At 39.0% G+C, this 26,467-nt stretch overlaps 1 protein-coding gene across 4 annotated transcripts; it reads right to left on the bottom strand.

Annotated features, from left to right (window-relative positions):
* GUF1 (GTP binding elongation factor GUF1) lies at positions 1–21,134 on the bottom strand. Of its 4 annotated transcripts, none has more exons than XM_075420770.1 (17): positions 20,997–21,134; positions 20,078–20,189; positions 17,647–17,795; positions 17,342–17,422; positions 16,698–16,775; positions 13,522–13,605; positions 12,964–13,028; positions 11,762–11,965; positions 10,111–10,250; positions 8,769–8,892; positions 8,266–8,398; positions 6,592–6,735; positions 5,868–6,001; positions 3,898–3,999; positions 2,772–2,891; positions 1,822–1,862; positions 1–824 (listed from the first exon to the last, which is right to left on the bottom strand). In XM_075420770.1, the coding sequence occupies exons 1-17, from the start codon at positions 21,132–21,134 to the stop codon at positions 694–696; spliced, it is 1,980 nt and encodes a 659-aa protein (XP_075276885.1). In that variant the 3' UTR covers positions 1–693. The 4 variants fall into 4 exon arrangements, with proteins under 4 accessions (XP_075276885.1, XP_075276884.1, XP_075276887.1 ...); XM_075420769.1 differs by having other exon boundaries at positions 1,826–1,862; XM_075420772.1 differs by lacking the exons at positions 20,078–20,189; positions 20,997–21,134 and adding an exon at positions 18,129–18,160 and having other exon boundaries at positions 1,826–1,862.
* Between the last annotated feature and the right edge of the window lie 5,333 nt (positions 21,135–26,467).

The raw sequence follows: 26,467 nt of genomic DNA, 5'->3' as shown, positions 1-26,467 counted from the left end.
TTCTAACCAAACCTTCATGCCAAAGGCATTGTTTAAGGCCTGAAGTAGGTTTATTTGTGGATTGGGTATATATCTTTGTTTTCAGTATATTAAAACTTATGATTTCTACAGAGATTAGCATAGCTAGGCTGTATTAATGCTAAACTGACACACTTTAACAAGTTTAAAATAGCATGGTACACTTAAAAAAAATCATGATTACTTTTTCCTGATGTGATTTCCCAGCATCATCATGATTTCCTACAACAGCAACTTCACAAAGTAAAACAGGAAGTAGCTTGATATTTTTGTGGCAACAGTTCAAACTATTAAAAAAAAAACCAACCTAGCCTCCTTTGTCTGTACGTACCCTTCTTTTATTTTTATAAACTTTTTGCCAGTGTTCCTGTGCCCTCATACAAACATTTGCAATGCAAAAAGAACACGTTAAAATTTAAGTGCTACAAGTATGAAAACAATACAATGAAAACTTTTAGATTATTACAAAATTAAAGTTACTTAATTTGATAAACTAGAAGTATATGTACATTAACTACATAGTCCTTTCAACTTCTGTTCCCACATATATTTCATTTACACCATTTGAAGTCAAACATGTTCCCTCTCACAGTGATGAATTATACATTAGCTCTTTTTGTAGACTGAGGCATAATGTTGAGAATAATCAATCTGCATGTCACTGGTCTCTATTTGTCAGTTTGTCTCTTTAAAACACGTATAAAGGCATCTCTTGGTACTTCCACGTTGCCAATTTTTCTCATCAACTTCTTCCCTTCTGCCTGCCTCTTTAAAAGCTTCATTCTTCTTGTAATGTCTCCACCATACTATGAAGAGGAGAAACATTTTAGTAAGCTTAAATGCATCTGCAGTACTTTTCAGCAACACTAAACTCAAGGGCTTAAAAACAGTCAGAAAGGCTAGTTGTATTATGACAACAGATTATTTTATACTCCAAATAGTTACACCAAAAGGTTGCTAGTTAAAAAGTACAAAGGCGCAAGTAAGCATGTTCACTTGGACTACTGAGGGTTGAATTCCGTTACTAAATACATATATTCACAGTAGCCTGGCTGACATTAAAACAACCTGTAGGACACACAAATCCCCTTGGAACAGCAGCAGGATGTCGGCTAAGATACACCGTGGCATCTTGACTAGCACTAGATAAATTAAATGAACCGTTACACAGTGGTGAATGAACACCATCCCACGTCTGTGCCTAGCAGAAGAATTCTGTAATAGTTGTGAGGAAGGGACACTTGTTCAATTTTTGCCAACATGTTTGCTTCAGAGAGCTAAACACAATGTAAGTAAGAAGCATCATGTTTTTCCTACATCTTTGTTGAGTCTGGCTGATAGTCAACTTTAAGGCCTTATCATGATGTATTACTGAATTTATCCAAGTAAAATCTAATCACAAGTCTCTAAAGAAGCACTTGTATAGTTTCTTAAACCACCTGAAAAAAACAATTCTGGTTACACATATGTGTGCATACACACACGCACATTTACTGTATGTCTACAACTATTAGAAAATGGCGAGGAGACAGGAGTGAACACAAGCACACTCTGTTGAGTTCACTCTAAGTGTGTAATGTTGAAAAAGCTGTTACTCCTTCTGATCCACTCTTACTGCAAGATGCAACTAGAGGTTACGGGTTCAATGTTAAAAGCTTAGAAGTATCTGTTAATATTCCTTTGGCACTTAGGAGCACATGCCAAACGTGCCTTTGCTGGGTTTCTAGGAAGAGACAGGCCCATCACATTAGCAGGACTCCTAGGTTTACGTACATCGGAAACATCAAAAAATGAAAAAAATACCTACGCATTTTGCCACAACATTTTTTCTGTAAGCTTTCAGCCTGTGAAATAAAATAACATACATATGTTAATACATTAGAACATCTTCTTTATGTGAAGCTAAATACTGAGTTGTCAAAATGCTGAGTATTGTTTTTCTACTAGCTTTGTAAGATGCACTGGAATAATGACATTTTCCTATTTCGTATACAGAAGAAAGTTCTAAACAGAAGACTTAATTCACATTTCTTAGGCTGTATAATATGTACATAAAAATTACAGTCTTGCCTTTTTATCTAGGATTTCTGCTATGATTCACAGTAGGTATTACCTATGTGTGTATATAGATACATACGCACAAATTCTTACAGCACCTCTGCTTGGCTCCTTACCTTTAATTCTTTTACCACAATTTAAATCCTATTTAAACAGCAACAGCAAAAATGTGACAAGAAACACGACACTGAGGAAGCGGTTTGCTCTAAAAGAACTGAGTGCTGACAAGAAATAGTTGTGTTCAGCTTGCAACATACTTCCTTTGGAATAGCACAGTTCAGTTCTTTTTGCTGACTCTCCCAGAGATTAAACTATTCCACAACTAGCTAATTTTTTTCAGTAGTAAGAAACTTTTTCCACTGCGAAAGAGGACGTGGACACATGGGGTGTTGCAAGTCACACTCTACCCACCAAGTGCAATGCTGACCATAAGCGATTTAAAAAAATACATTTTTTTCAATTAAATTTATACAGCCTTAGTCATAGTCACAGCTCAAATGTTTGGTGTGTGTTTTTTTTTTTCCCCACAAGAGGTCCAGTAGCATATACAAGAAAAATATGACTTTACAGTAAAATCAAAGTACTGTAATGTATAAAACTATTTAGGTAAGATATGAAAAGGCCATATTATAAGTAGCTTAAAATAAGGAGAAAAAAAAACACACAAAAAGAAGGGAAACAAGGGCTTCACTTACGTTTCTCTTGCAATGATTTTCTTGCCAACAGCAGCCTGAATGGCTATTTCAAACAACTGTCTAGGTATGGCATCTTTTAAACGTTCACACAGGAATTTACCAGTGGCATATGCCTTATCACTGAAAAAGAAAGTCACCAGCGTTTTCAGAAAGAGTAATGCAACCCTAAAAATACATCCATGGACTAAACTGTTTGATAAAAGGATTTTAGTAGAGGTTTTTCTCTTTTAAACTCAAAAGATAAGCTCATCTGACCATAATTTTACATCTTTTGAATGGTCTATATGTCACCTGTTTCATACAAACAGGTGATAAGATTGCATTAACAGGTCTTGAAATAAACTTAAAATATGTGTAATAAACACCCTGATTATCCATCACACTGAAGCCATTTTGAATACTGTCACAGCTTCAAAAGCAATTTTAAACTAGAAGGTCAAGGAGGATTTTAATTGAAACCCCTACCAACCTGAAAAACCCTGAAAAAGTTGATCTTGGGATTACTGGAAAGGAATGCTGAAGTTACAGCAGGGAGCCTCATAAAGAATTTGTCAAAAGAAAACAAGGGGAGAGGCTGGAAACATGAAGGCACTATTCTCACCAGCAAACCAGTAATTCCTGAGAAACTTACAGAAACCAAATCATTTTAGCAAAAAAAAATCTGAGGTAGTTACATCCAGTAGATATTTACCTTCTCCTGGTACTTTGGCTGGCGACAAGACAACAGCAAACTTCTATGGAACAGGATTTACTGGGAGCAGAAAATCAATTTTTTTTTCAGTAGTAAATAAAAAGTGCCATAAACCATTCCTCTGGCATCTCCTAGACTGGTCTGTATTTAAATTTTTCCAGTTCCTTAAAAGATCAGCATTTTGCATTTCCTTCTCCTACCTACCCTACATTACCAGACATATAAATATATATTTTTTACCAGGACAACCACAAAAATATATCTAGCACTTAAATGCCTCTCTTTTTCAGATCATTTCCAAAAGTGGTGAGATAGTGAAATCCCCAATGCTCTTTTCATGCATATTTTTCATATATTAGTGATACATATGTATGTTCTCATTGTATATTAATAGGAAGTCTTACTTCTTTGGATTAGAGAATCCAGTCAACCTACCTGTGTATGATCGTTGCCAGTTCTTCAACTGGATTTCCATTTAGAAGAATATCCATTTTGATAAGGTCTGCTTCCTGGTATCCTGCATCTTCATAATCGAAACTAAACAAAAGGAGTTTCAAAGTTAATGATGATTTTGTAAAAATATATTCTGCATTCTTTGTTCCATAAAATTTAAGTTTTAGACACATTTCTTAATAAAACAGTCAAACTTTTGATGAAAATAGGAGCAGTTTTTACAGTCTGTCAGTACATCTCCCTTATGCAAGACTGGACTAGAAATTTACTGCAGATAGATCTCATCTCCAAGGCAGCAGGACATAAGCAAGGTAAATCAATCAAAAATCCACATTCCTACTGCAATCTCTTAAAGAGTTTATTCAAACACTTCTATCAGCTGAAAATTCGTTAAAGCTCCAGGCAACAGAACCCTTCAACACAGCTTCTGAACAGCAAACATTCTTGATGTCACAGGAATCAAACACTACACCCTGGACTGTTTTCTTTTCATCCTTTCATTTGACAGACTTTTTATATGACCTCCATTATCATTCTCTCTGACAACCAAGTTTTCCTCTTCATTTCCAAGCCATTTTTCTCCTTTGGTAGGTATAGGCCTTGCTGTCTGCATGTCACTTTGCAAAAATTCTTAAAATAGAGCAGATGCAGAGATACACGTATTTTTTGTATAGAGATACACATCTTCTATTTAAGTATAAATGTGGAGAATGCCAATACCACTAATCTGGTCAGATCTGAAATACCAGAACAGAGGGGAAACTTTGAGAGTATTTGAAAATACTTCCATCGTAATTGGCTTAAATAAACCATAGTTGTGAGAATAGATTCATATAACAGAAGTGTGATCACTGAGAACATGAAACACACAAGCAACATTAGGAAGTCAATCAGGAAATAAAATCACAACAGAAGACAATGCAACATGGTTTGCAATTACACCTGAATCAAAGGAAACCCAGCATAATTCTGCTATGAGATAGCTACCAAACAGATTGATTTTTATCTAGTTGGAGAGCGAGATCCTGAGAGAAAATTCAGTATCTCCATCCCCCTGTTTCTTCTACCTGTCCTTCCTGCCTCCTCACTTTTGCTTATGCTTCTACTTCAAATATACACAAACCTGGATAAACACATCTCACCTTACCTTTATAAGGCATATTTAAGGAAACAAACTCAAACAAAATCCAGTCCTTCAATAAAATTCATTTTTATGCTTATGAGTAATGTAATTAGGCATACCAGTTCCTGTTAAAATGTAATCTATCTTACTAACAACATCTCTACATACCAGGTTTGTAAGAGCTGTTGAGTCTCCTGTGGCATAAGCTCATCTACTGTGCAACATCTTCCACTAAACTCACAAAGGCACTTCACAAACAGCTGAGCATGGTTCTAACCTCTGAATTTATAGAACCCACCCATAGCAGAACATTTTGTCTCAAAATACAGATGAGTTACTTTATTTTAAACAAGCAACACTTACTTTACTTACATGCTTTATTATCGGAATACAGTTTGCTGATTGTTTTTACTAGCTTTAAAGAATCAGTATTTGGTTACTTTCCCTTTTCCACCAAGAGACAATACAGTGAGAAGTAAGTTTTCAGTGATTCCCTTGACAGAAAGTGCCCATTATCACTTCAGACAGGAACCACCTAGATCTTGCTCATCTAGATGAGTAAGTGCTGCTCTATATGTCACACTTGTAAAATACATGCATCACCAAGAAAATTATTATTACATAGTGATGCACTTTTAGTGTTTTGCACGGTGAATCTAATTCATTAAAGGTGAAAGAAGACTCAGTTTGCAGCACCATCATAGAAGAATATTCTCCCCTTGTGCCCTTCCGTATCTTCTCCTCAGATCTTCTTTTGTTCCCCTCCTCAGGCTCGGGAGGGGGGGGGGGAGGGGAAAGGGAAAGGGGGTACGAGGGAGGTAGTTGTTACCTTGCATAACCAGAAGACAGAGACTTAAGAGCATCATAAAAATCCACCACAATTTCATTCAGTGGAAACAGGTATTTTAGCATAACCCTTCGTTCATCAATGTACAACATATCCTTCTGGACAGCCCTACGATCCTAGACAAATAAAAATTGTTTCAGTTGCCCTCGACAGAAGTTTTCTACAAATAAATACAAAGCAAATTAAAATAAACAGCTATCCAGTTACACAAGAGAACTCCTGTACTTCAAGCCCCAAACCTTCTTATTGGTAGGTTGCTAAACTCCCAAACAAACTGCAGCACCATGACAGATAAAGTGCTTGTAACTTAACTGGACAAATGATTCAAGTCTATCCTCTCTAAAAGCTGAACTTCTGAAATCCTTCACAGATTCAGCTTACTGCTGCCTTTTAAATGTATAATTATTTGCTGCACATTCCATTCTTTCTGGAAGACAGAACTAGCTATGAATTTGTCTAGTGCAGGATGCTTGACTATGTATTTTATTGTCACTGAGCTTCATCACTAACTTTCACTATAAGGATTTTGTAGTTCAGAAGTGATTTTACACAAAGTTTAAATACTCTTGAAATAAAAAATATTTTTATAATTACTGTCAAAGATACTATGTAAGTACTAATATCTAGTATCTTATCTATCATCTCTCTTGAGTATGATATGAAGAGCTTAAGAATGCAAATGACAAAACTAAAACTATATACCAACCTGACACAAAGCAATTATTTTCCCAATATATTCATGAGGTGTTACAATAGTACCAAGAACAGTTGGCTCTAAATATTCAGATACTGAAAGTTTATCAGGAAACTGAGCAGGGTTGATAATAGTAATCTCTGCTTTACCATACTCCTGAAAACAAACAAATAAAACAGAAACTGTAATTTTACAAATAAGTTGACTGAATAGCAACGGAGACAAAAATAGCATTGAAAAAATGCTAGAAAATGTTTCGATTGCTTGGAAACACTTGTGAATTACACAACCCAAATTTATACCAAGCACAATTTTAAGAGAGATTTCTACATCACATACAGAAGTCCCCAATCTGCTTATCTTTAAATATTATTATATAGAAAGATTTTAGAAATTTACTTTGACTAGGAAAATATTTTTTAAGCATTTTATCCAGTGAATTTTAAAAATAAGAAGTGCTTGGAACTAGGACTACAATCTAGGGTTATTCATAGAAATAAAAAAGCCTTTCTGTCCATCTTTCCATCTCTCTCTTATCTTCCTTCTTACTCCATCCTAATCCTATAAGGTGTAAGGCACAGCTTCAACAGAACACCTGCTCCAAGTATTCTGCAGTTTGGTGATGGGTACATTCTTCTCTAAACAGAACTTTGGGTTCGGGCTCCCTTACGGGCTGAAGTGGGCTTAGAAATTAAATTTTCGATTCCTGTGCAAGTGCTTCCATTACCTATTTCTTATAGTCCAACATCCCAACAGGGGCTGGAGTTATCCTTCTGAAGTAAGAATAAAAGGAAGTTCATGCTTCTTATCAGGTACGTATAACCTCACACACACACCAAAACAAGTGATTATATCACTTCCACTGACAAGGCAGTGTTCTTGAACAATGACCCAACATCCAACACTGTTTGAAAACAGTGTCCCACATCAACAATCCAGAATCAGTTATGCACCAAAGGTGTCAACTACTTCTTTCTTAGCTGCTACACTGCCTAAGCAAGAAACCAAAACAACTGGAGAGAAGCAGGGTCTATGCCTTACACCTAAGTACAGCAAACTCTCTTATACAAGCTGTTTGGAATTTACAGATTTTCTGTAGTGTCTAGAGGTACATGCTGGATAATAATGAGCCAGCCTATTTGCAGCCCCCTTTCAGCAGGTGCTCATAAGTCCACCTCTCTCTCTCTCTCTCTCAAGCACAGTAATTTTTTTGCACATGCATATCTCACTGTGATCAAAAACTCACTTGTCGTCACCAGCCCCTGCCAGTCTACAGTAGCATGATGAGCTATTCCTAAAAATGTTGATGTTTTCTGACAGATAAAACCTGGAAGATTATTTCACCTGATTTAAACTCAGTCCAGTCAGTATGCACTTAAAAGAATACAGCAAAAAAGTGTGTCCTTTATTCCCACTTTCGAAGACAGGTATAAGAAGTAAAAAGAGAGTGCTTGAAGTGGAAGAGGGAAGGAACGTTAATGTTCTTTAAAAAAAAAAAACAAACAACCAACCAAAACACCCCTCCCCCAAAACATTAAAACAAGTTTTAACTTATATATTGATGTTTCTGATGTTTGCCATGAAATAAAGTACTAGTCTACATTTAAAAAAAAAAAAAGCGTACCTGTTTATTATAGGAGACTTTTAAGCTGCTATTTACATAAAGCTGTAATAAATTTAACATACCCTTATCAACTTTGCTGAGGAAAGAATAGCTTTATATGGAACGGTAGGTGCAGTCAAAATAACAGACATGTTATACTCTTGCTCCAAACGTTGATTAAAAACTTCCATATGTAAAAGACCAAGGAAACCCAACCTGGGAAAAAAAAATATCCCCTTGATAAAAGTATTTGTATAACCCCTGGAATTTCACAGTGGATTCCCCGCCCCCAGCATGTTTACAATGCTAGTCTGGCAAGATCAGGCAAGCAATCTCCAGAAGACCAAACGATCCTACAGTTGAGTAGTATGAGTCTTTGAGAACAACACCTATCAATTACAACAAATTGCATACTTTGCACAACTACAGAACTTAAGAAAATCAAATGCTTTTGATCTTTACTTGTCTTTAATTTGAATTAAAGCTCCTCATCTTGAATTGATTTTAATTCAAGTTTCAGTTGATTTAAACTCACATTCTCAATTTATGAACCGTTCCAAAAATGAAAGCAGTGTAAAAGCCCCACCTCCATCCAGCTCCTAAGGCAAGGCTGCTGTCACGATGAACAGTTACACTGGAATCATTCAATGTCAGCCTTTCCAATGCACTTTTGAGATTATTATATTCTGTTTGATCTACAGGATACATTCCTGCCAAAACATATTAGATAGAATTGATGTGATAGACAGCTTTATCTAGCGTATACTTAGCTTTCAAACATGCCTCTTACAGTGAACACAGCAGTGAAGTCAGAAATAACTTACTTTCTGTTCTAACTTTAAAATGTGAAAAACAATAAGGAATTCCCCCTCCCCCCCCCGTTAAAATGTAATAAAGTTTAGACTACGTCAGAAAAGCAGGAATTAACGTTCAAACCATAATGGCAGGGATACTGTATTCATCTAATCCTTCAAAGTTGTTAAAGATGCACAATTAAGTATAACCATTGTTTTGCAGGGCTGCAGTGTAAACATATAGCTTAAGCTTAAATGAATAAGCAGACAAACTTCACTGAGATGTTCCTTCAAAGGTATGACTGAACGGCAAAAAAAAAGTGTCCTAAGAAAGCTGCAAATGTTTCTATATTTTTTAAATGAATATGAGCAGCTGTCTGTAGAGATTCTACTGCATCACTTTTCACATCACCATGTGTTCAGGAAATGTTGATTGCTCTACACCAAGAAGCAACCCATGTCCATAAAAAACTTTATTTACAGGATTACACGGTTCTATTATTCACTGACAGACCACCTAATCTCCATGAGACAGGTCAAGAGAGTTTTACACACTGCCTCACAAGTCTAGAAAGGGATTTACAGAATTTATTTCTTTCTAAAGCCATCTTCTACAGTATTTGTAGTTGTTACTGAAGCTGACGGAAACAGTTCAGCAGAACTATTTAAGCTTAAAAAGTCAAATATTTTACAGAATCATTCCGAGTATTAGCTTTGGCAGTTTACCATGTTTAATGAAACAGTTGCTTATTGTTAAAAGAAAAAAAAATCACAATAATTATGGAAACCTATTTATCAAAATGACAAATTCCCCAAAATTGACTTACTTTCTAAAATTCTCAATCCTTCTTTTCCAGCTGTCAAGAGTTTACTGGTATTAGAAGCAATAATTATGGCTAAAAATATGTGTTAGTCTTATATTCATGTAAAACCAGTCTGCAACTATTATTAATCCTTTCTGTTAAGTCACAGGGAAAAATTACACAAAGCTATATAAATTATATGCCTCTGTAGCTTAACTTTCCTAAAATTCTGATCCTCACAACTCTTAATATACACATATTATTTTAAAAGCGCTAACAGCTCTCGTTACTGGAAAGAAGTAATTCCACTTTATATCAGTTTACTCCTCACCTGCAAAAACCATTGGCTTCGCTGACTTAAAGCCAGGCAAAGGCTCCACTGGCTGTTTATACAAAAACAGTGTGTCTCCTATTTGGGCTTCCGTTACTTCTTTCATTCCAGCAATCAGGTAGCCCACCTGTCCAGCATATCTAAATAAAATTGGCATTATATGGACATGCTTCTCAGCATTATCAGTATTTCCACTTGACTTAGCTCAGTCAGAAATTCAAACACATCACCCCCCTGAAAGCCCACAGACAGTCCAAAAGCCAGATTTAAGTTCTTTCTCCTCTGAGTTGTGAACTTTGTCTCAAGTGACAAACTATCTGTTGACTATCTCTGTTACTGTTAAACAGTACATTTACAGTTCTGGATTTTGAATTCCATGCTACGCCCAGTTTGAAAGCTGGAGCTAGAAGGAATTTCTCAGGGATATAAGAACCAGAACAGTTCTCAGCTGTCACCACAGCAAGTTTCATATACTAAGAAGCAGAAACAACAAAAGACAAATGCCTTGCATCAGCACGTAACGCTGTTAGGAGAAGAACCCATGGTAGGTAAAGAGTAAAACAGAGTGTACTGGTTTTGGCTGGAATGGAGTCAACTTTCTTCATAGCAGACCCGTATAGTGCTGCATTTTGGATTTGCGACTAAAACGGTGTTGATAACGTACCAGTGTTTTAGCTACTTCTGAATAGTGCTTGTACAGCATGAATGCTTTGTTTCTCACTCTGGCCAGCACATAGGACCAAAGTGACCAAAGGGATATTCTGTGCCATACAATGTCATGCTTGGCAATAAAAAACAAGGAGCACAGTCTTTTCAAGGTGGCCACTACTTGTAGACTAGCAGAGCATTGGTCTGCTTGTGGGAGGTGGTGAGTGGAAGATAATTGCCTTCACATTGCTTGCTTTTATTTCTTGTCTTTTTCCTTCACTTATTAAACTGCCTTTATCTCGACCCGTGAGTCTTTCCTCACTTTTGCTCTTCCGATTCTCCCCCCCATCCCACTGGGGCTGGGAGAGTGAGCAAGTGGCTGGCTGGGTGCTAGCTGCTGTCGGGGTTCAACCCACCACACACAGTAAGTGTCCCTGAGAATCTCCCAGGAGTAATTAACACATACTTGGATGCAAACTGATAAAGCTTCTCCACTAATTCTAAGTACCTGATTTTCTTCCCACTGCTGCCATGAGGAGCCAGTTTCTGGAAGCTGTTGCATTCATGGATTTTAAGTTTTCCACCCTCAAAATATGCTAGAGCAATAACTAAGATGAAGCCCCATTCCCTTCCACTCTCAAACAAGGTAGTTCCTAGAAATAAATTGGACAGCTGAATAAGAATATCAAACACTAGTCTTAAAAAACTAGCTGTCCAGATATTCCATGTACTACAGATGACAGAACGGCCTCCTTCCCCTAGCAGTGCCCAGAAAGCAGTCCCCAAAAGCTTCTGCCTCAGCATGCCCAAAATGAAAAAGACTGACATTGAGCATTAAATTACAAATAATAACCGTAGAAAAACCCCACCACCAAAGAACAAGAACATAAAACCCAGACATCTCCCAGCCTTCACCAATCAGAGCAAAAATCAAACATAAATGTAGGAGTTTGTATCTTACACCAATTTATGATTTGTTCCACTGTAAGAAATTTTTACTTACAGCGTATGTGTTGGCTGTTCATTTGGAGTCAGAATTCCAACTTCACTAACTTCGTATCTTTTCTTTGTGTGCGCAGACACAATTTTATGCCCTTTCTGAATCTCTCCACCAAAGAGTGCAATGTTAGCTATTACGCCTCGGTAGTGGTCAAAGGTGGAGTCAAATACTAAGGCTTTCAATGGATCAACAGTATTACATTGGGGTCTGTCACAAAAAATATAAAACAATGTATTAAGCAGTGTGTTTTTAATTCAATATTGAATAAGCAAGCAGCCCCATCCCAAAAACTTTCAGATTAATATAGATAAAACAAATAATTTTCAGTAAACACGTATCAGACATTGTTTCAGTGTTTCACTATGTATTGTGCAGCAAATATTTAGATTTTATTTCCCCCATGTGCAATAGCAGTACAAATAGAACAAAACCATATGTATATCCATCATACCCATTTCACAACAGGTGAAACTGATGCTTAAAATACCGTGTTATGAGGGTCAACAAAAATTCAACAGGTACATTCCAACCTCTGAGTTTAAAAAAAAGTCGACTGATATTTTGATTTTGCCACCTTTCATGGAAATGTAATCTTGGGTTTTAATTTTGGTTTCTTTTAACTAATATGAGGACTACAATTATTACCTAATAGTAGGAAAAAAGAATGAAAAGCAATATGCTGATTGAAACTGACCTGTAATTTAGTAGCTTTGTCATCAAGTTCTTAGATAAAACCCTATTTTAAAGGTTGGGTTCAGGATATGAAACTCTGAACACAGCAGATATCTACTGCCTTTATCATTTTAGCAATGCAATGTTCAAAAGCAGTAACAGCACACATCCTCAAACACTGAGTTTCATGGAAGCTACATAAACAGTCATAAAAGCATCACCTTTAGTAGCTCATCTCTCATCTCTCATTTCAGACTGAATTAATTTTCCTCTCCCACTTCTTAAGAATAAAGAAGTCTTCTCTGCCGACATTCACACATTTTTAAAAGACATCTCAAATCCGAAGTGTATTTTTCTCTGTTTTGCAATTTGAAACTGACTTAACAGTTCTGACATTAGATTTCTCCCACATCTCTTTATAAAGTATTGATTTTAAATCAGATTAAGCGCAAAACTACTGCCAATAATATATAAATGCAACTCATGGCTTCCTAATTAACCTTACAAGGTTTTGGAAGTAAATACAGACTTACGGTGGAATCTTCTCAATGACTTTTTGAAGAACTTTTTCAACATTTGTTCCTTGTTTAGCAGAAATCTAAAACAAGTCCAACAACAATTTCGTAAGACATGTCTTAACACTCATTCGGTATTAAACAGTGTCACGTTTACTCAAGACAGTTTTGGTGGCCACACATAATACTATCCATAAAAGCACTATGAAGCACACTTTAGAATGCTATTACTATGAAATGCTGATTTGATTATAAACTATTCTAACATTTTTTTTTCCTTTCCTGAATGACAATTATTGCTATGGTAGAAGTGAAAACAATTTATGGACTCACAATAAGAAACAATTTAAAATCTATCTGATGCCATTCATCAAGACATACTAGAATTTTTAACCGAGAAGTATGTTCTCCACTCTTGTTTTCCAGGAGAAAATCTTTAAAGAAATTCATGTACGTCAGTCAAAGACAGTTAGACACACGACACTCTGTTGATTTACTACATGTATGTCTTTCATTACCTAGAAAGTAGACAGAGTTATACTCTCAGCCATGTTATAAAACTTTAAGAGATCTTACCCTTACACACTCCTCTATAGGGATATCAAACAGCTTCTCAATTTGTTTTTCAACTCTTTCAGGGTCTGCATTCTTCAAGTCAATCTGAAACCAACAAACTGCTAAATATACAGGCAACCATATATTCCATATGATCCAGCAGTGTAGCTTCCAAATACACAAGTCAAGGAGTCTTTATGTATTTAGGAGTAAGTACTGGATGTCTTCAGGAAAAGATCTTTATCAAGATTAATTTTAGAAAAAGTCTTCCTTGCTTGTCTGCAGGAAGGATCCCCTCTGTAACTAGACTATTTTTTGTTTGTTTCATTAAACAGAACACCTTTGTCCAAGAGCTGGTATATTTTACAAAGTAATTTGAAAGCATAAGTGCTACCTATACTGTTTACAGGATCAAACATTAAGTACAATACACATCTACAAAAAGCAATTGATTTAACCTGAGCAATAACTAATCTTGTGATTCTCATCATATAACCCACAACTTTGGATTAAAATTAAAGCAAAGACTACACTTTTTAAATATTGAGCTGCTACTCATATAATCTCCTCTGTGCATCATCATTAACATAAAGAAGAAAAAAAAACCACTAAAGCACATGGAGGACTATACGGATTATCATAGCAAGAACCTTTAAAGTTATTTCTGTAAAAAGCCAGTCAGAAGATTCACCAGAAAAAAATACTTTAAATGGAAGGAATTCCAGTGTTCACGAACTGGTGCATTTAAATTACGATGTGTTATAAGACTGTGACATATATCCCAAACTATGTAATTCCATCCTATGCACAGATCGGAGTCTTAAGTGTTCTCAGGTTAAAGAGTCAGCTGAGAAGCGACACAAATTATACAAGTTATACCTGGCTAAGACAAGTGTATACATATAAATACAAGACAACCTAAGCTCACACTGACAGCCTTCCAAATCGCTCACATCTGTAATTTCCAATTTGAAAACCACAACTGTTAAAAATCTGGTATTTCAAAAAGCAGGAGAGTCATAGAGTCATTTAGGTTGGATTCGATGATCTTAAGGGTCATTTCCAACTGTAAACCTAACACTGCCACCTCCACCACTACACCATGTCCCTAAGCAACACGTCTACATGTCTTTTAAACACCTCCAGGGATGGTGACTCCACCACTTCCCTGGACAGTCTGCTCCAATGCTCAATAACCCTTTCAGTAAACAAATTTTTCTTAATATCCAATCCAAACTTCCCCTGACACAACTTGAGGTCATTTCCTCTTGTGCCATCACTTGCTGCTTGGGAAGAGTGACCAACACCCACCTCACTACAACCGCCTCTCAGGTAGTTGTAGAGAGCAGTAAGGTCTCCCCTCAGCCTCCTTTTCTCCAGACCAAACAATCCCAGTTCCCTCAGCCCCTCCTCATAGGATTTGTTCTCCAGACCCTTCACCGTTGTCTTTGCTCTTCTATGGACACGCTCCAGCAACTCTATGTCCTTCCTGTAGTGAGGGGCCCAAAACTGAACACAATACTCAAGGTGCGGCCTCACCAGTGCTAAGTACAGGGGCCTGATCACTTCCGTACTCCTGCTGGCCACACTATTCCTGATACAAAGCCAGGATACCATTGACCTTCTTGGCCACCTGGGCACACTGGTGGCTCATGTTCAGCCAGCTGTCGACCAACACCCCAAGGTCCTCTTCTGCCGGGCAGCTTTCCAGCCACTCCTCTCCAAGCCTGTAGCATGGGGTTGTTGTGACCCAAGTGCAGGACCCAGCATTGAGCCTTGTTGAACTTCATACAGTTGGCCTCAGCCCATCGATCCAGCCTGTCCAGATCCCTCTGCAGAGCCTTCCTACCCTCAAGCAGATCAACACTCCCACCCAACTTGGTTTCATCTGCAAACTGACTGAGGGAGCACTAGATCCCCTTGTCCAGATCATTGATAGATATTAAATAGAACTGTCCCCAAAACTGAGCCCTGGGTAACACCACTCGTGACTGGCCACCAGCTGGATTTAACTCCAGTCACCACGACTCTTGGACTCGTCCAGACTCTGGACTAACTGGCCCAGCCAGCCAGTTAGTTTTTTACCCAGTGAAGAGTACACCCGTCCAAGCCATGAGCAGCCTGTTTCTCCAGGAGAATGCTGTGGGAAACAGTGTCAAAGGTTTCACTAAAGTCTAGGTAAACAACAGCCACAGTCTTCCCCTCATCCACTAAGCAAGTCACCTTGTCACAGAAGAAGATCAGGTTAGTCAGGCAGGACCTGCTTTTCATAAAGGCATGCTGGCTAGGCCTGATCGCCTGGTTGTCCTGTGTGCACCATGTGATGCCACTCAAGATGAACTGTTCCATAAGCTCCCTGGTACTGAGGTCAGACTGACAGGCCTGTAGTTCCCGGCATCCTCCTCCAACCCTTCTTGTAGATGGGCACCACATTCGCTCACCTCCAGTCAACTGGGACCTCCCCAGTTAGCCAGGACTGCTGATATATGATTGAAAGTGGCTTGGCGACCACTTCTGCCAGCTCCCTCGGTACCCTTGGGTGGATCCCATCCAGCCCCAAAGACCTGTGTGTGTCTAAGTGGTGTAGCAGGTTGCTAACCATTTCCCCTTGGATTATGGAGGCTGTCCAAAGGCCGCATCACAACCAACCTGCTTGGAGCACGGCAGAGAACACAGAAGTTAATCTGCAACTTTCTGACCATTCATGCCCAAATGCCTGTACCAGCTAAACACTCTCAGCTGTATTTAATTGACTGAGTCAATTTGAAACCCTGGAATGCCACAGCTTCAGCTTGTTCTCATTAGGGTAAAATACACAGTACTGAGTATCACTTAAGTGGTCAGTTGTTTTTCATACCATAGCCCTTGTCTGCTTCAAGCTTATTTGTTTGCAAACTGTAAGTGGTTCAGATTTCCTTATCAAGATACAACTTCCACAATGCTTCTGACTTCAATTTACCATACATACTCCAACAATAGTTTTCAGTGCTGCTTGTAAAATGCTTCTCCATTTTATGAAATAAAAACAGAAGTTCCGAGCACTTACTGTAAAATACTAAGCAGATAGCAAATACACAAAGTTCTTATTATATTCATTTTTTCATTATATACTTCTATTTGAAGATACATTTCTTATCAACCTTCTACACGTTTAAACAACCCAACTATTTAATATGAAACTCTAAAACCTTTATTACCTTATTTATGACAGGAATTATTGCAAGCTGTGCTTCAAAAGCAAGATAGAAGTTTGCCACTGTCTGAGCCTGAATACCCTAGAAAACAAGCATTAAAAAAATTTACCATGGAATCTTCCTGAGTTTTGGTGGGATTTTTTTTGTTGTTTTTGTTTGGGGTTTTTTTGTTGGGTTTTTTTTGTTGTTTTTTTTTTTTTTTAATGTGTGTGGGGTTTTGGTTTTTTTTTTTGGTAAGGCATACTATACAATATAAGATTACTTCACTATTCTATCCAGTCCTTCATTTGGTGGATGGAAAATAAGTAAAGGTTATTGATTATACACATTGCAGAGAAAGAAAACAACATTCCTAGTCATCATTTCTCATAATGTAAATATTAGTCAACAAACTAATAATGCTATGTGTGTGATCACTTACATGGAATTATTTATAGGTAACACAGTATTATACATATATTATGCACCAAGTACATATTTTTGTGTGTATTATTTACTTCTGAATAGCCAAGATCATAATAGGTACCTCAAAAAAACAGACCAGGAGCAAAAACGCTGACGAAAAAATAAAAAACCCCCTAACTTCTCTAGCTTGCTTAAAGAAATTGCCAAAATTCTAAATAGAAAACAAGAATTAAGAGCTCCACCTCATTTGCATCCACTACAAGTATGACACCTTGACAGGCAGACAGTGATCGTGATACTTCATAGCTGAAATCTACATGGCCCTGTGGAGAAAATAAATGTTTACTATTTCAGGTATTTCTACCGTCTTTTGCAAAGATTTCCGTATTAAGATGTCTTCATTTGTACGTATGTTCACAATTCTTACAAAAAAAAAACCTGAATAAACACAAGAAGCCAGAAATATCCCATTTTTAAATATAAAGACTTTTTAAATATAAAGACTTTTAGCTTTGTGTGATTTAAACACTGTTTATACTTAACTTACTGGCGTGTCAATAAGATTTAAAAGGTAATTTACTCCTTCATGATTGTAAAAGAGAGATGCAGATTGTGCTTTAACTGTAATTCCTCTTTCACGTTCCACTTGCAGTTTATCCAGCACTTGCTTATTACGGTCAGTTTTAGCGATTGTTCCTAAGATAAGAAAAACAGTTTTATTACTTCATTTAGCACATTAGCTCTCAAAATAAATAATTCTTGAAAATTCCATTAACCACGAGAACAAGGGACTTGCAGCTGCAGATTAAGCTTTTCCATTCAATTAAGCTAAACTTAGATTTTCATTTAAAATTAAAATTATGCTTCAACTCTTAAAATTTCTTAAATAAATTTTTACATTCAAAGTTATATAAAATACATTACTGAATAAGCAGGATAGAAAACATGATGTAAGTCTAAATCAGAAATTAAGAAGTTGCGAAGATTCCATTCGGTGCTGAATAATTCTGACGTTTAAAGAACATTCACCTCCTGTCCCTGGAGAGCAGCTCCATGGCCCCGGCTCCAACCAGTCCCCATCTCAAGTGCAAAAAGAGCATTATTACAGAGCTTGACAGACCCGAATTCAAAACTCCATTCTACCACAGGCATCAGATGATAGAGGGAATTGTAAGAAACATGAAACTATAACAAAAAAGCCTTAATATTTTCTAGTTTTTAGTAGTCTTTAGTACTGTAACTTGTATTCCTGCATGCATAGTGATCTAATGATGTAGCTGTTACACTAATCCCTGTTTTCTCATTAAAGAATGTAGTGGAAGGACATGGGCACAAGCTATCACTTAGTCGTTAAGACAAAATAATTAAGTGAAACAAAAGTGGTCTTGGTTCTCAGCAAATAATTGGGATAATTGTAGGATAAAAGAGATTCCTAAATAATTCTACTCCAGACAGCTCGGCCTTGGAAGGGCAAATGCGCCAAGCTACAGAGATAAGGAAGCACCAAGAGACCAACAAGACTAGAACCAAACACCCTGAAGGACATGATGTACGTGATCCTAGAACTGAGTTTGCACAGAAACAGATGTCAGTCAGTGAACAACGTGATGAAAAGGATGGGCCTTCATCTTGGGACCCCCGAAGACCACCCAAAGATGCTAACAGACATGCGTGAAAGATATTTACATATACTAATTAGTTCTTAAAAATATAATGAATATTTACATATGTGATTGTATTTAACGTGAAGCAACAGGGTGTCTGGCGCACACGTTTGGAGGAGAAATCCCCCGTGTGGCCGGCGCTGCAATAAAGAATACCTGCTTAACAGTATACATTGTACTGTTAGGTTTTTCCTACCGGATCTTCGAATCACAGGTAAAACTGGCCATAGTGACACATAAGAGGTAATCATAAAGAACATCTTTGATCAAAAGCTTCTCTCCCGGGTTTTGTTTTGCTCACCCCTTACATGAGAAGAGCAAGATACCTCCAAAAGGTATTTCTGAATAGCTAATTTAAGCTCTGCCCTGAAATTAGTCTCCTCTTGGGAGAGCTTACAGCTTACTTTAGAGAACCCTCTAAAGTAATCTCTGCCTCTTTCTTCCAAGCAAAGCCTAGTTTCAGGGTCACTTACAATTATGAAGATCCCTTAACACTTCTGTTTCTCACTTTTACTTTAAAAGGGGGATAATTTTCCTTATTCTCAACAATAACACAGAAATAAAAACACTGAAGTCCAAGAAGCACTCTGATGAGGACAAAATAAATACCTCTGAAGATTACAGCCACACAACTTCACCAATACTTAGAATAAAGGAAAAAGCAAGTCTATATAGCAGCTGAGAATGCACAGAATTTACACTTCATTACTAGAAGTTGTTCTACACTCTAAATCTAAATCAACATAGGGCTGTACATTTCTAAAACTTACTATGCAGCATATCAGCTTTGGCACCAGTGAGCTTCACCACCATGAAAGGCAGTTGTTTACGCTTTGCTCACAAGAGGACACATCATTACTTTCACCTAAGCACAAGCAGCTGAAGTTTCTCCCTGTTTCAGTCACACTTTTGAGCACAACTCTGTCCAGAATTCCAAGGTCATGACAGCCCCCTTCTGTTCACCCCAAACACTGGTAGCAAACATCATAAACTTGCTGTGTACTGGTCTAACAGACAATTGGTCAGGAACGACAGGAGCAGCGTGTTAAACAAGAAGTGCACTCCTTTTCAGTCTCTTTCTAAAATCCATACTTAACCTTGAATGAATGACACACTTCCTTACCCCTACCTGCAGGCAGATCTCAACCAGAAAGTTAGTCCATCATATTCACATCTGTAACACTACACAACTAGCAGCCTGAAAGTACAAGCAAACTGCAACTAGAAGAGCAAAGACATTAGAAATTTTAGTCATAATCAAAGGCACAGAGGCTTACATGTCAAGAAAATGTAGTATAAAATGCAAACACTGACCTGTGATCTCCAACAATCTGTCTGCCAGTGTACTTTTGCCATGATCTACGTGAGCTATAATGCTGAAGTTTCTAATGCTTTCAACAGGATATGTTGACATATCTAATTTTTCCTGAAAAACAGAAATCTATTTTCATAAACCATGGTTACAGTCTTTACACACAACATGACCCGGCTTTTAAAAAAGAATTAACTCTTTTCTCTAAAAAAGGTGTAGGTTGAACAGATACAAAAAGTTAAATTGTCATCAGTATTTTAAAAAGCTAGCTTTTCATTTTAGTCATACATAGATATATCTATATTTATTTACTACTCTGAATAAATAATAAGTATGCTGGAAAGCATTGTGAAAGGTACTATGTTCTTCCGCACACAGAGAGTTGGAAAACTTAAAAACAGTTTCAAGTTTGTTAGAATACTAAACTCGAGGATTAAAAAAAATAGATTCAGCTGACCATTAAGCTCATCACTTCTCACAAATGTGACAAGAATACCGCGACGTTACCTAGCAGCTCAGGCAACGCTGACCTCATCTTAACGAGCAAGTAGACTTTGTGGAAAATGAAGCTACAGATAACACTTATCCTGGCTTTTCAAAGCTTTCATCACCAGGAACCAGGAGACCCCTAACACCAATCGGTAACACTTTATCGAAAAACCCCGGTCGTCGATTTTAGTGATCCACAAAGCTCCCGTCTCTCACACAGGCTACGCGCGGCACCTCCGCGCCGGGCAGAGAGAAAAGCGTGCCCGGAGCTCTTTGCCGGCACCAGCACACGGCGTTAAGCTGTGTTACCCGCCAGGCCCCTCGCAGGGAGCCTCCAGTTCCCCCGCCAACGCCGCTGCAGCGGGAAGCGGCGGCTCCGGGGTGCGATCGCCCGCCCGGCCAGGCCGCCTCCCGCACGCCTCGGGGACTCACCTTGCCGCTGGAGCTGTAGGGCCGCTCGCACGCCGCGGGCCCTGCCGGCGGCCGGGGCGCAGGGCAGCACGGGGCGGCGGCGGGGCAGGGGCTCCGCAGCCGGACCCACCACATCGCCGCCCTGCCGGTGAGCGCCATCGCGCTCCGGGCTGCGCTCACCCCCTCACGGCGGCCTCGGCCCCTATCCCCTCCCCTCCCCTCAGCCCGGGGCGGCCCTTCCCCAGCGGCTCCGCGCCGCCCCGCTCTCCCTCTCGCTGCCCGCGCGGGCCCGCTCCGGCGTCGCCTAGCAACCCGCCCCACGCGCGGAAGGAAGGGGTTTCCACAGCGCGAGGCGGACACGGCCAGCCGGAACGCGGGACGCAGCGCCTCACGCGACGGAAGCGCTCCCCCGCGGCGGCGGAAGGGGCCGGAGCTCCGCCTCCTCCCTCCACCTCCCCCAGCCGCCATGTTGTGCTGAGCTCGGCCCCGCCTCGGTAGGCCGCGGGTGGCCTGTGGCTGTCCGGGTTGCTGTTATGTCCTAGCAGCAATGGTTTCTGGGACATCTCCCTGTATATTTTTTTCTCGGCTCCGTTAATTACTTTTAGGGAGGACAAATTGTATTTTTACAAATTTTTGCAACTTTGGTTTCCTTTTTTTTTTTTTTGTAAAATAGCTCACAGGAACGGTTTCGTTTGTGATTGCAATATCTCAGCGCCGCATGGACATAGAATATTGTCTTGAAATATTTCCTGGCATTAGGGAGGGGTCTGTTGCCTTGCGTGTCTGCTGATTTTACGGCTGTTCTGGCCTCCACACTTGTGCCTGGTAAAATTCTAGAAGCAGAAGAAAGTCATATGCTCAGATATGTTTTGCGTGTGTTACTCTTTATCAAAGGCTTTGTGGGTTGGCATTGTCTTTTCCAGATATTTTTCTACCTTATATTTTTCCTAGTTTAGCTTTTATTACTGCCTACATGTTCCTCTGTTTTTTTCTTACTTGATAATTTTGCATGAAGGTTTCACAGACCTGGGAAAACATGCAGGCCCGGGGTCACTGCTCAGTGGACAAGTACTTGGTTTATCTTTCTCATTGGGTCAAACCAGTCAGAATTTCAGCCATAGCTACATACAAGATTTCAGCAATGCCAGCAGGCTATTTCACTCAGAAAACTGAAGTATTTTTGTCAGATTCACAATCTTGAGATGTGCCAAATAAAGCAAGCCAGAGTATTTTATGAGGGTAAAACTATTTAAAGGAGGTTTAATTTCAGGAGATCAGTATAAAATTCATACTCCATGTTAAATTACCGTGATTTGGTCTCAAAAGGCTGCATAGAAATATCTCATAGGTGGTGCAGAGGGCACAAGAGTTCTGCATATACTGGCTTGGGAGTGTGTGGTAGTGAATTTTCTCGTGTAGTTCACCATGCTGTGTTGATCACATTGAGTTTGGGTAGTAATGGGCAAAGGCAGTCTTTCAGCAGATTCATGAATTCAATGGAGAATGAGTGTGACAGGAGCCATGAATCCAAAGTCGTTATCCAGAGCGTATATAGGAGTATAGCAGCTATATTTGGAGGAAAACGTTGTTCCTGCTATACACAGATTAAGTTTGATGCACTATACATGTTGGCTTACCTGTGTACAATAACAGAGAACATAAGCAGATACATAGCAATCTTATAATTGCTAACGGGATATTGTCTTCACTGTCCCAAGAGACAAGAATACCAACAAATCTAAGAACGTGCTCTGTTAGCAGGAATTAAACTAACACGCTTTGCAGAATATCCTTAAATATCACCAATAGAGAGCAATGTATACAGATAGCACATCTGAAGCATTCCAAAAAAGCTGCTGCAGAGATAGCTGAATTGCTCATTAGCACTGGCAACACACATTGTTCATTATGTGACATGCGCAAAATCACATAGTCACAAAAATACCTGCAAAAGCAAATGTTGCTATAAACCAAATCAAGGGACTGAAGGTTGCCCTTGCACTGCGTATCTGCTCCTTAGAGAACTAAGACTTGTCTTTGCACCACCTGCACACCAAGCTGTCTGAATACAGCCAGGATTCAAGGAGGTGTGCTGGGGTAGTTACTGAACGAGCTTATGCGCTGCATCTTCCTGCTGGAACTCGTTCCTGTCCTGTTGGCATGGAGTGAACGCGTACAGAGTGAGTGCTAGTCCATGCGGGGAGACAGCAGTCCTTCAGATTACGCTATTGGCAAGTCCACGTATTTTAGGATTCTGAGATAAATGAAGAAAGCAGGAATGGAACTGCTTTTCAAGTATGACTGCTAGTCATGTGAACACAATATATTAACTCTTAAGTTCAGATCGGTTGTCCATCAGTAATCTAGGATAGAGCACAGTAAAAATGACAGTGTGTTGCAGTTTAAACTGGCAGCCAGCAACTAAGCACTAGACAGCTGCTCTCTCACCCCTTCCCTCCATCCCCCCACCGCAAGTGGGATGGGGAGGAGAAAAGGACAAAAAGTAAAACCTGTGGGTTGAGATAAAGACAGTTTAATAAGGCAACAAAGGAAACACTACTACTACTAAAGAATATGAAAACCGAACTATATACAATACAATTTTCTCACCACCCAATGGTCGATTTGCAGCCAGTCCCTGAGCAATGATAGTGGAACCTGGAAACTGTGAATTTCACTAAATTCCCCCCAAAATTTGAACTCTCAGACAAGGGAGGATTTGAACTCATGGAAAAGACAAGAGCAGATTCCTGTCCCGCCCCCCCATCCCCCTCCCCCCTGGTCAACCCCTAGTCATAAACTGAGCATGACATCTATGGTATGGATTTTTTCTGTTAGCCAGCTTGGCTGGCCTCCTGGATGTGCTTCTTTCCAGCTCCTGCACACCTGCTCATTAGCTCAATATGAGAAACCGGAAAAAGTCCTTGATTTCATAGCAACAGCTGAAAATATCAGTGTTATCAACATGCTTGTACTAAATCCAAAACACAGCATCTATTGGGAGGAAAATTAGCTCTATCCCATCCAAAACCAGGACGCAGTGTCATCCGTCTTTACTCTTCAGCTTGGATAAATATATGAAGCAAATATTAAGATTTTTGATCAATTTTCTTTGAGCTCCATATGCAATGGAACACACTTACTAGAATAATTATGGAAAGTTGTCCAGCTGAGCAGAATAATAAATGTTGAAATATTTACGGGACAGCAAATCAGTAACGTAAACATGAATTTTCAAGTGATCCATTTACATGTCAAAAGGTGATGGATGTATGTACACAATGAACATTTCCTGTACTTCAAAAGCCATTAGTTGCACTGAGAATAAATTAAATGTATCTGTCATTAGCTATATTGAGTAACATTGAAGCCAACCACATAAAACAGTAAATTCAAATATTTACAGATTCATGACTGAAAACGTGAAAACAAAATACAAGCATTAATTTCTCATCTGATTCCCAAGTATCTTGTTATAGCTACACATGAATGCAGCATTGAATGGCCTATCAGTAAATATTTCAGTTGAAGACTTCATGTAATTCTGTCATAATTTCAAATCAGTTTTATGTGTTATTTCCTGGCAGTTGTGTTGAATAGAAACAAATATGTTCACTAACTGACATAGCATCGTATCCTGAGTTTTAGCAGGAGTTTTATGTTTTCCCGTAAACTGACAAAATTGCAGAAGTAAGCATTTACACAGTCAGTGATCTGAGTCATCTCCTAAACTTCCCTAAGTGTGACAGTTGCACAAATGGAATAGCATACCATAATGTAGTAAATGATATTAAAAGTAAAGAAGCATTTCCCTGATATGAGCTGATAAAATGCAACTAAGATTTCTTAGTGTTGTGTGTATATATATATATACACACACTATATATATATAAAAATATATATATATATTGTGCACCTCTACTCGGCGCTGATGAGGCTGCACCTTGAATACATTGTTCAGTTTTGGGCCCCTCAGTACAAGAAGGACATTGAGGTGCTGGAGTGTGTCCAGAGAAGAACAACAAGGTTGGTGAAGGGTCTAGAGAACAAATCCTATGAGGAGCAGCTGAGGGAACTGGGATTGTTTAGTCTGGAGAAAAGGACGCTGAGGGGAGACCTGATCGCTTTCGACAGCTACCTGAAAGGAGGTTGCGGTGAGGCGGGTGTTGGTCTCTTCTCCCAAGTAACTAGCGATAGGATGAGAGGAAATGGCTTCAAGTTGTGTCAGAGGAGGTTTAAATTTGGTATTAGGAAAAATTTCTTTACTAAAAGAGTGGTCAGGCATTGGAATAGGCTGTCTAGGGAATTGGTTGAGGTACCATCCTTGGAGGTATTCAAAAAACGTGTAGATGTGGCACTTCAGGACATGGTTTAGCAGGCATAGTGGTGTTGGGTTGACAGTTGGACTTGATGAACTTAGAGGTCTTTTCCAACCTTAATGATTCTATGAGTCTTATGATTGTATAGGAATATATATATATATGTGCGTGCACAAGGCCAAGCAGATCGGTAATCAACAGTACCTATGAAACACAGCAGAGACTATACCACTTGCAGTTCAATCAGTAACACACCTCATTTGGAAGCAATCTTTGGTAGTTCTGTGAGACACTGGAAATCTAAAAACAGAACAAGATTCCATGGTGGTAGTAAAAACAAAAAAGGTTGTGTGTGTATTTCTTCATCTTATTTGTGAGGATTTCTGTAACAGAAGCACGGGTAAACGAGATCACAGTTTTATATTCTCCACAAGTAGTTACTGTGCAAATGGAATAGCTGTGACAAAAACCTTTCCTGTGACTGAGAAGCGCTGCTGCTAGAAGATGCTAAAAGGGAGTGACTTCCTTAAAGATAACATTGGCAGAAATTTCTCCTTTGTGTAAAATGTATTTTCTTAACCCAAATTCATAGACTTTGCATTGCACAGACATTTAGTTAATTAACTTAATTGACTGGTGACAGCCAACATGGCTTCACGAAGGGCAAATCATGCCTGACAAATTTGGTGGCCTTCTATGACAGGGTTACTGCATTGTTGGATAAGGGAAGAGCAACTGATGTGATCTACCTGGACTTGTGCAAAGCATATGACACTGTCCTGCGTGACATCCTTGTCTCTAAATTGGATAGACATGGATTTGATGGGTGGACCACTTGGTGGATAAGGAATTGTCTGTTCACACTCAAAGAGTTGTGGTCAATGGCTTGATGTCCAAGTGGAGACCAGTGATGAATGGTCTTCCTCAGGGATTGGTATTGGGATTGGCACTGCCGAACATCTTTGTTGGCAACATGGACAGTGGAATTGAGTTAGCAAGTTTGCTGATGATGCCAAGCTTTGTGGTGTGGTCAACATGCTGGAGGGAAGGGACGCCATCCAGAGAGACCTTGAGAGGCTGTCGCGGTGGGCCTGTGCGAACCTCATGAAGTTCAACAAGGCCAAGTGCAAGGTTCTGCACATTGGTCGGGGTAATCCCAAGCACAAATACAGG

The sequence above is a fragment of the Opisthocomus hoazin genome, chromosome 5 (genome assembly GCF_030867145.1).
Source record: "Opisthocomus hoazin isolate bOpiHoa1 chromosome 5, bOpiHoa1.hap1, whole genome shotgun sequence".
Classification (NCBI taxonomy): domain Eukaryota; kingdom Metazoa; phylum Chordata; class Aves; order Opisthocomiformes; family Opisthocomidae; genus Opisthocomus; species Opisthocomus hoazin.
The sequence above is the reverse complement of the archived record's forward strand: the minus strand, read 5'-3'. Positions and strand labels throughout refer to the sequence as shown.

What these genes read in the sequence shown, in the direction of transcription:
- GUF1 (XM_075420769.1), bottom strand. Translation starts at nt 21,134, where the DNA reads ATGGCGCTCACCGGCAGGGCGGCGATGTGGTGGGTCCGGCTGCGGAGC. An exon ending in TAAATCTTATTGACACGCCA is followed by an intron (nt 17,423 to 17,646) that starts GTAAGTTAAGTA and finishes TTTTCTCCACAG; the next exon opens with GGCCATGTAGATTTCAGCTA. An exon ending in AAAATGTTGTGGCAAAATGC is followed by an intron (nt 825 to 1,825) that starts GTAGGTATTTTT and finishes TCCTCTTCATAG; the next exon opens with TATGGTGGAGACATTACAAG.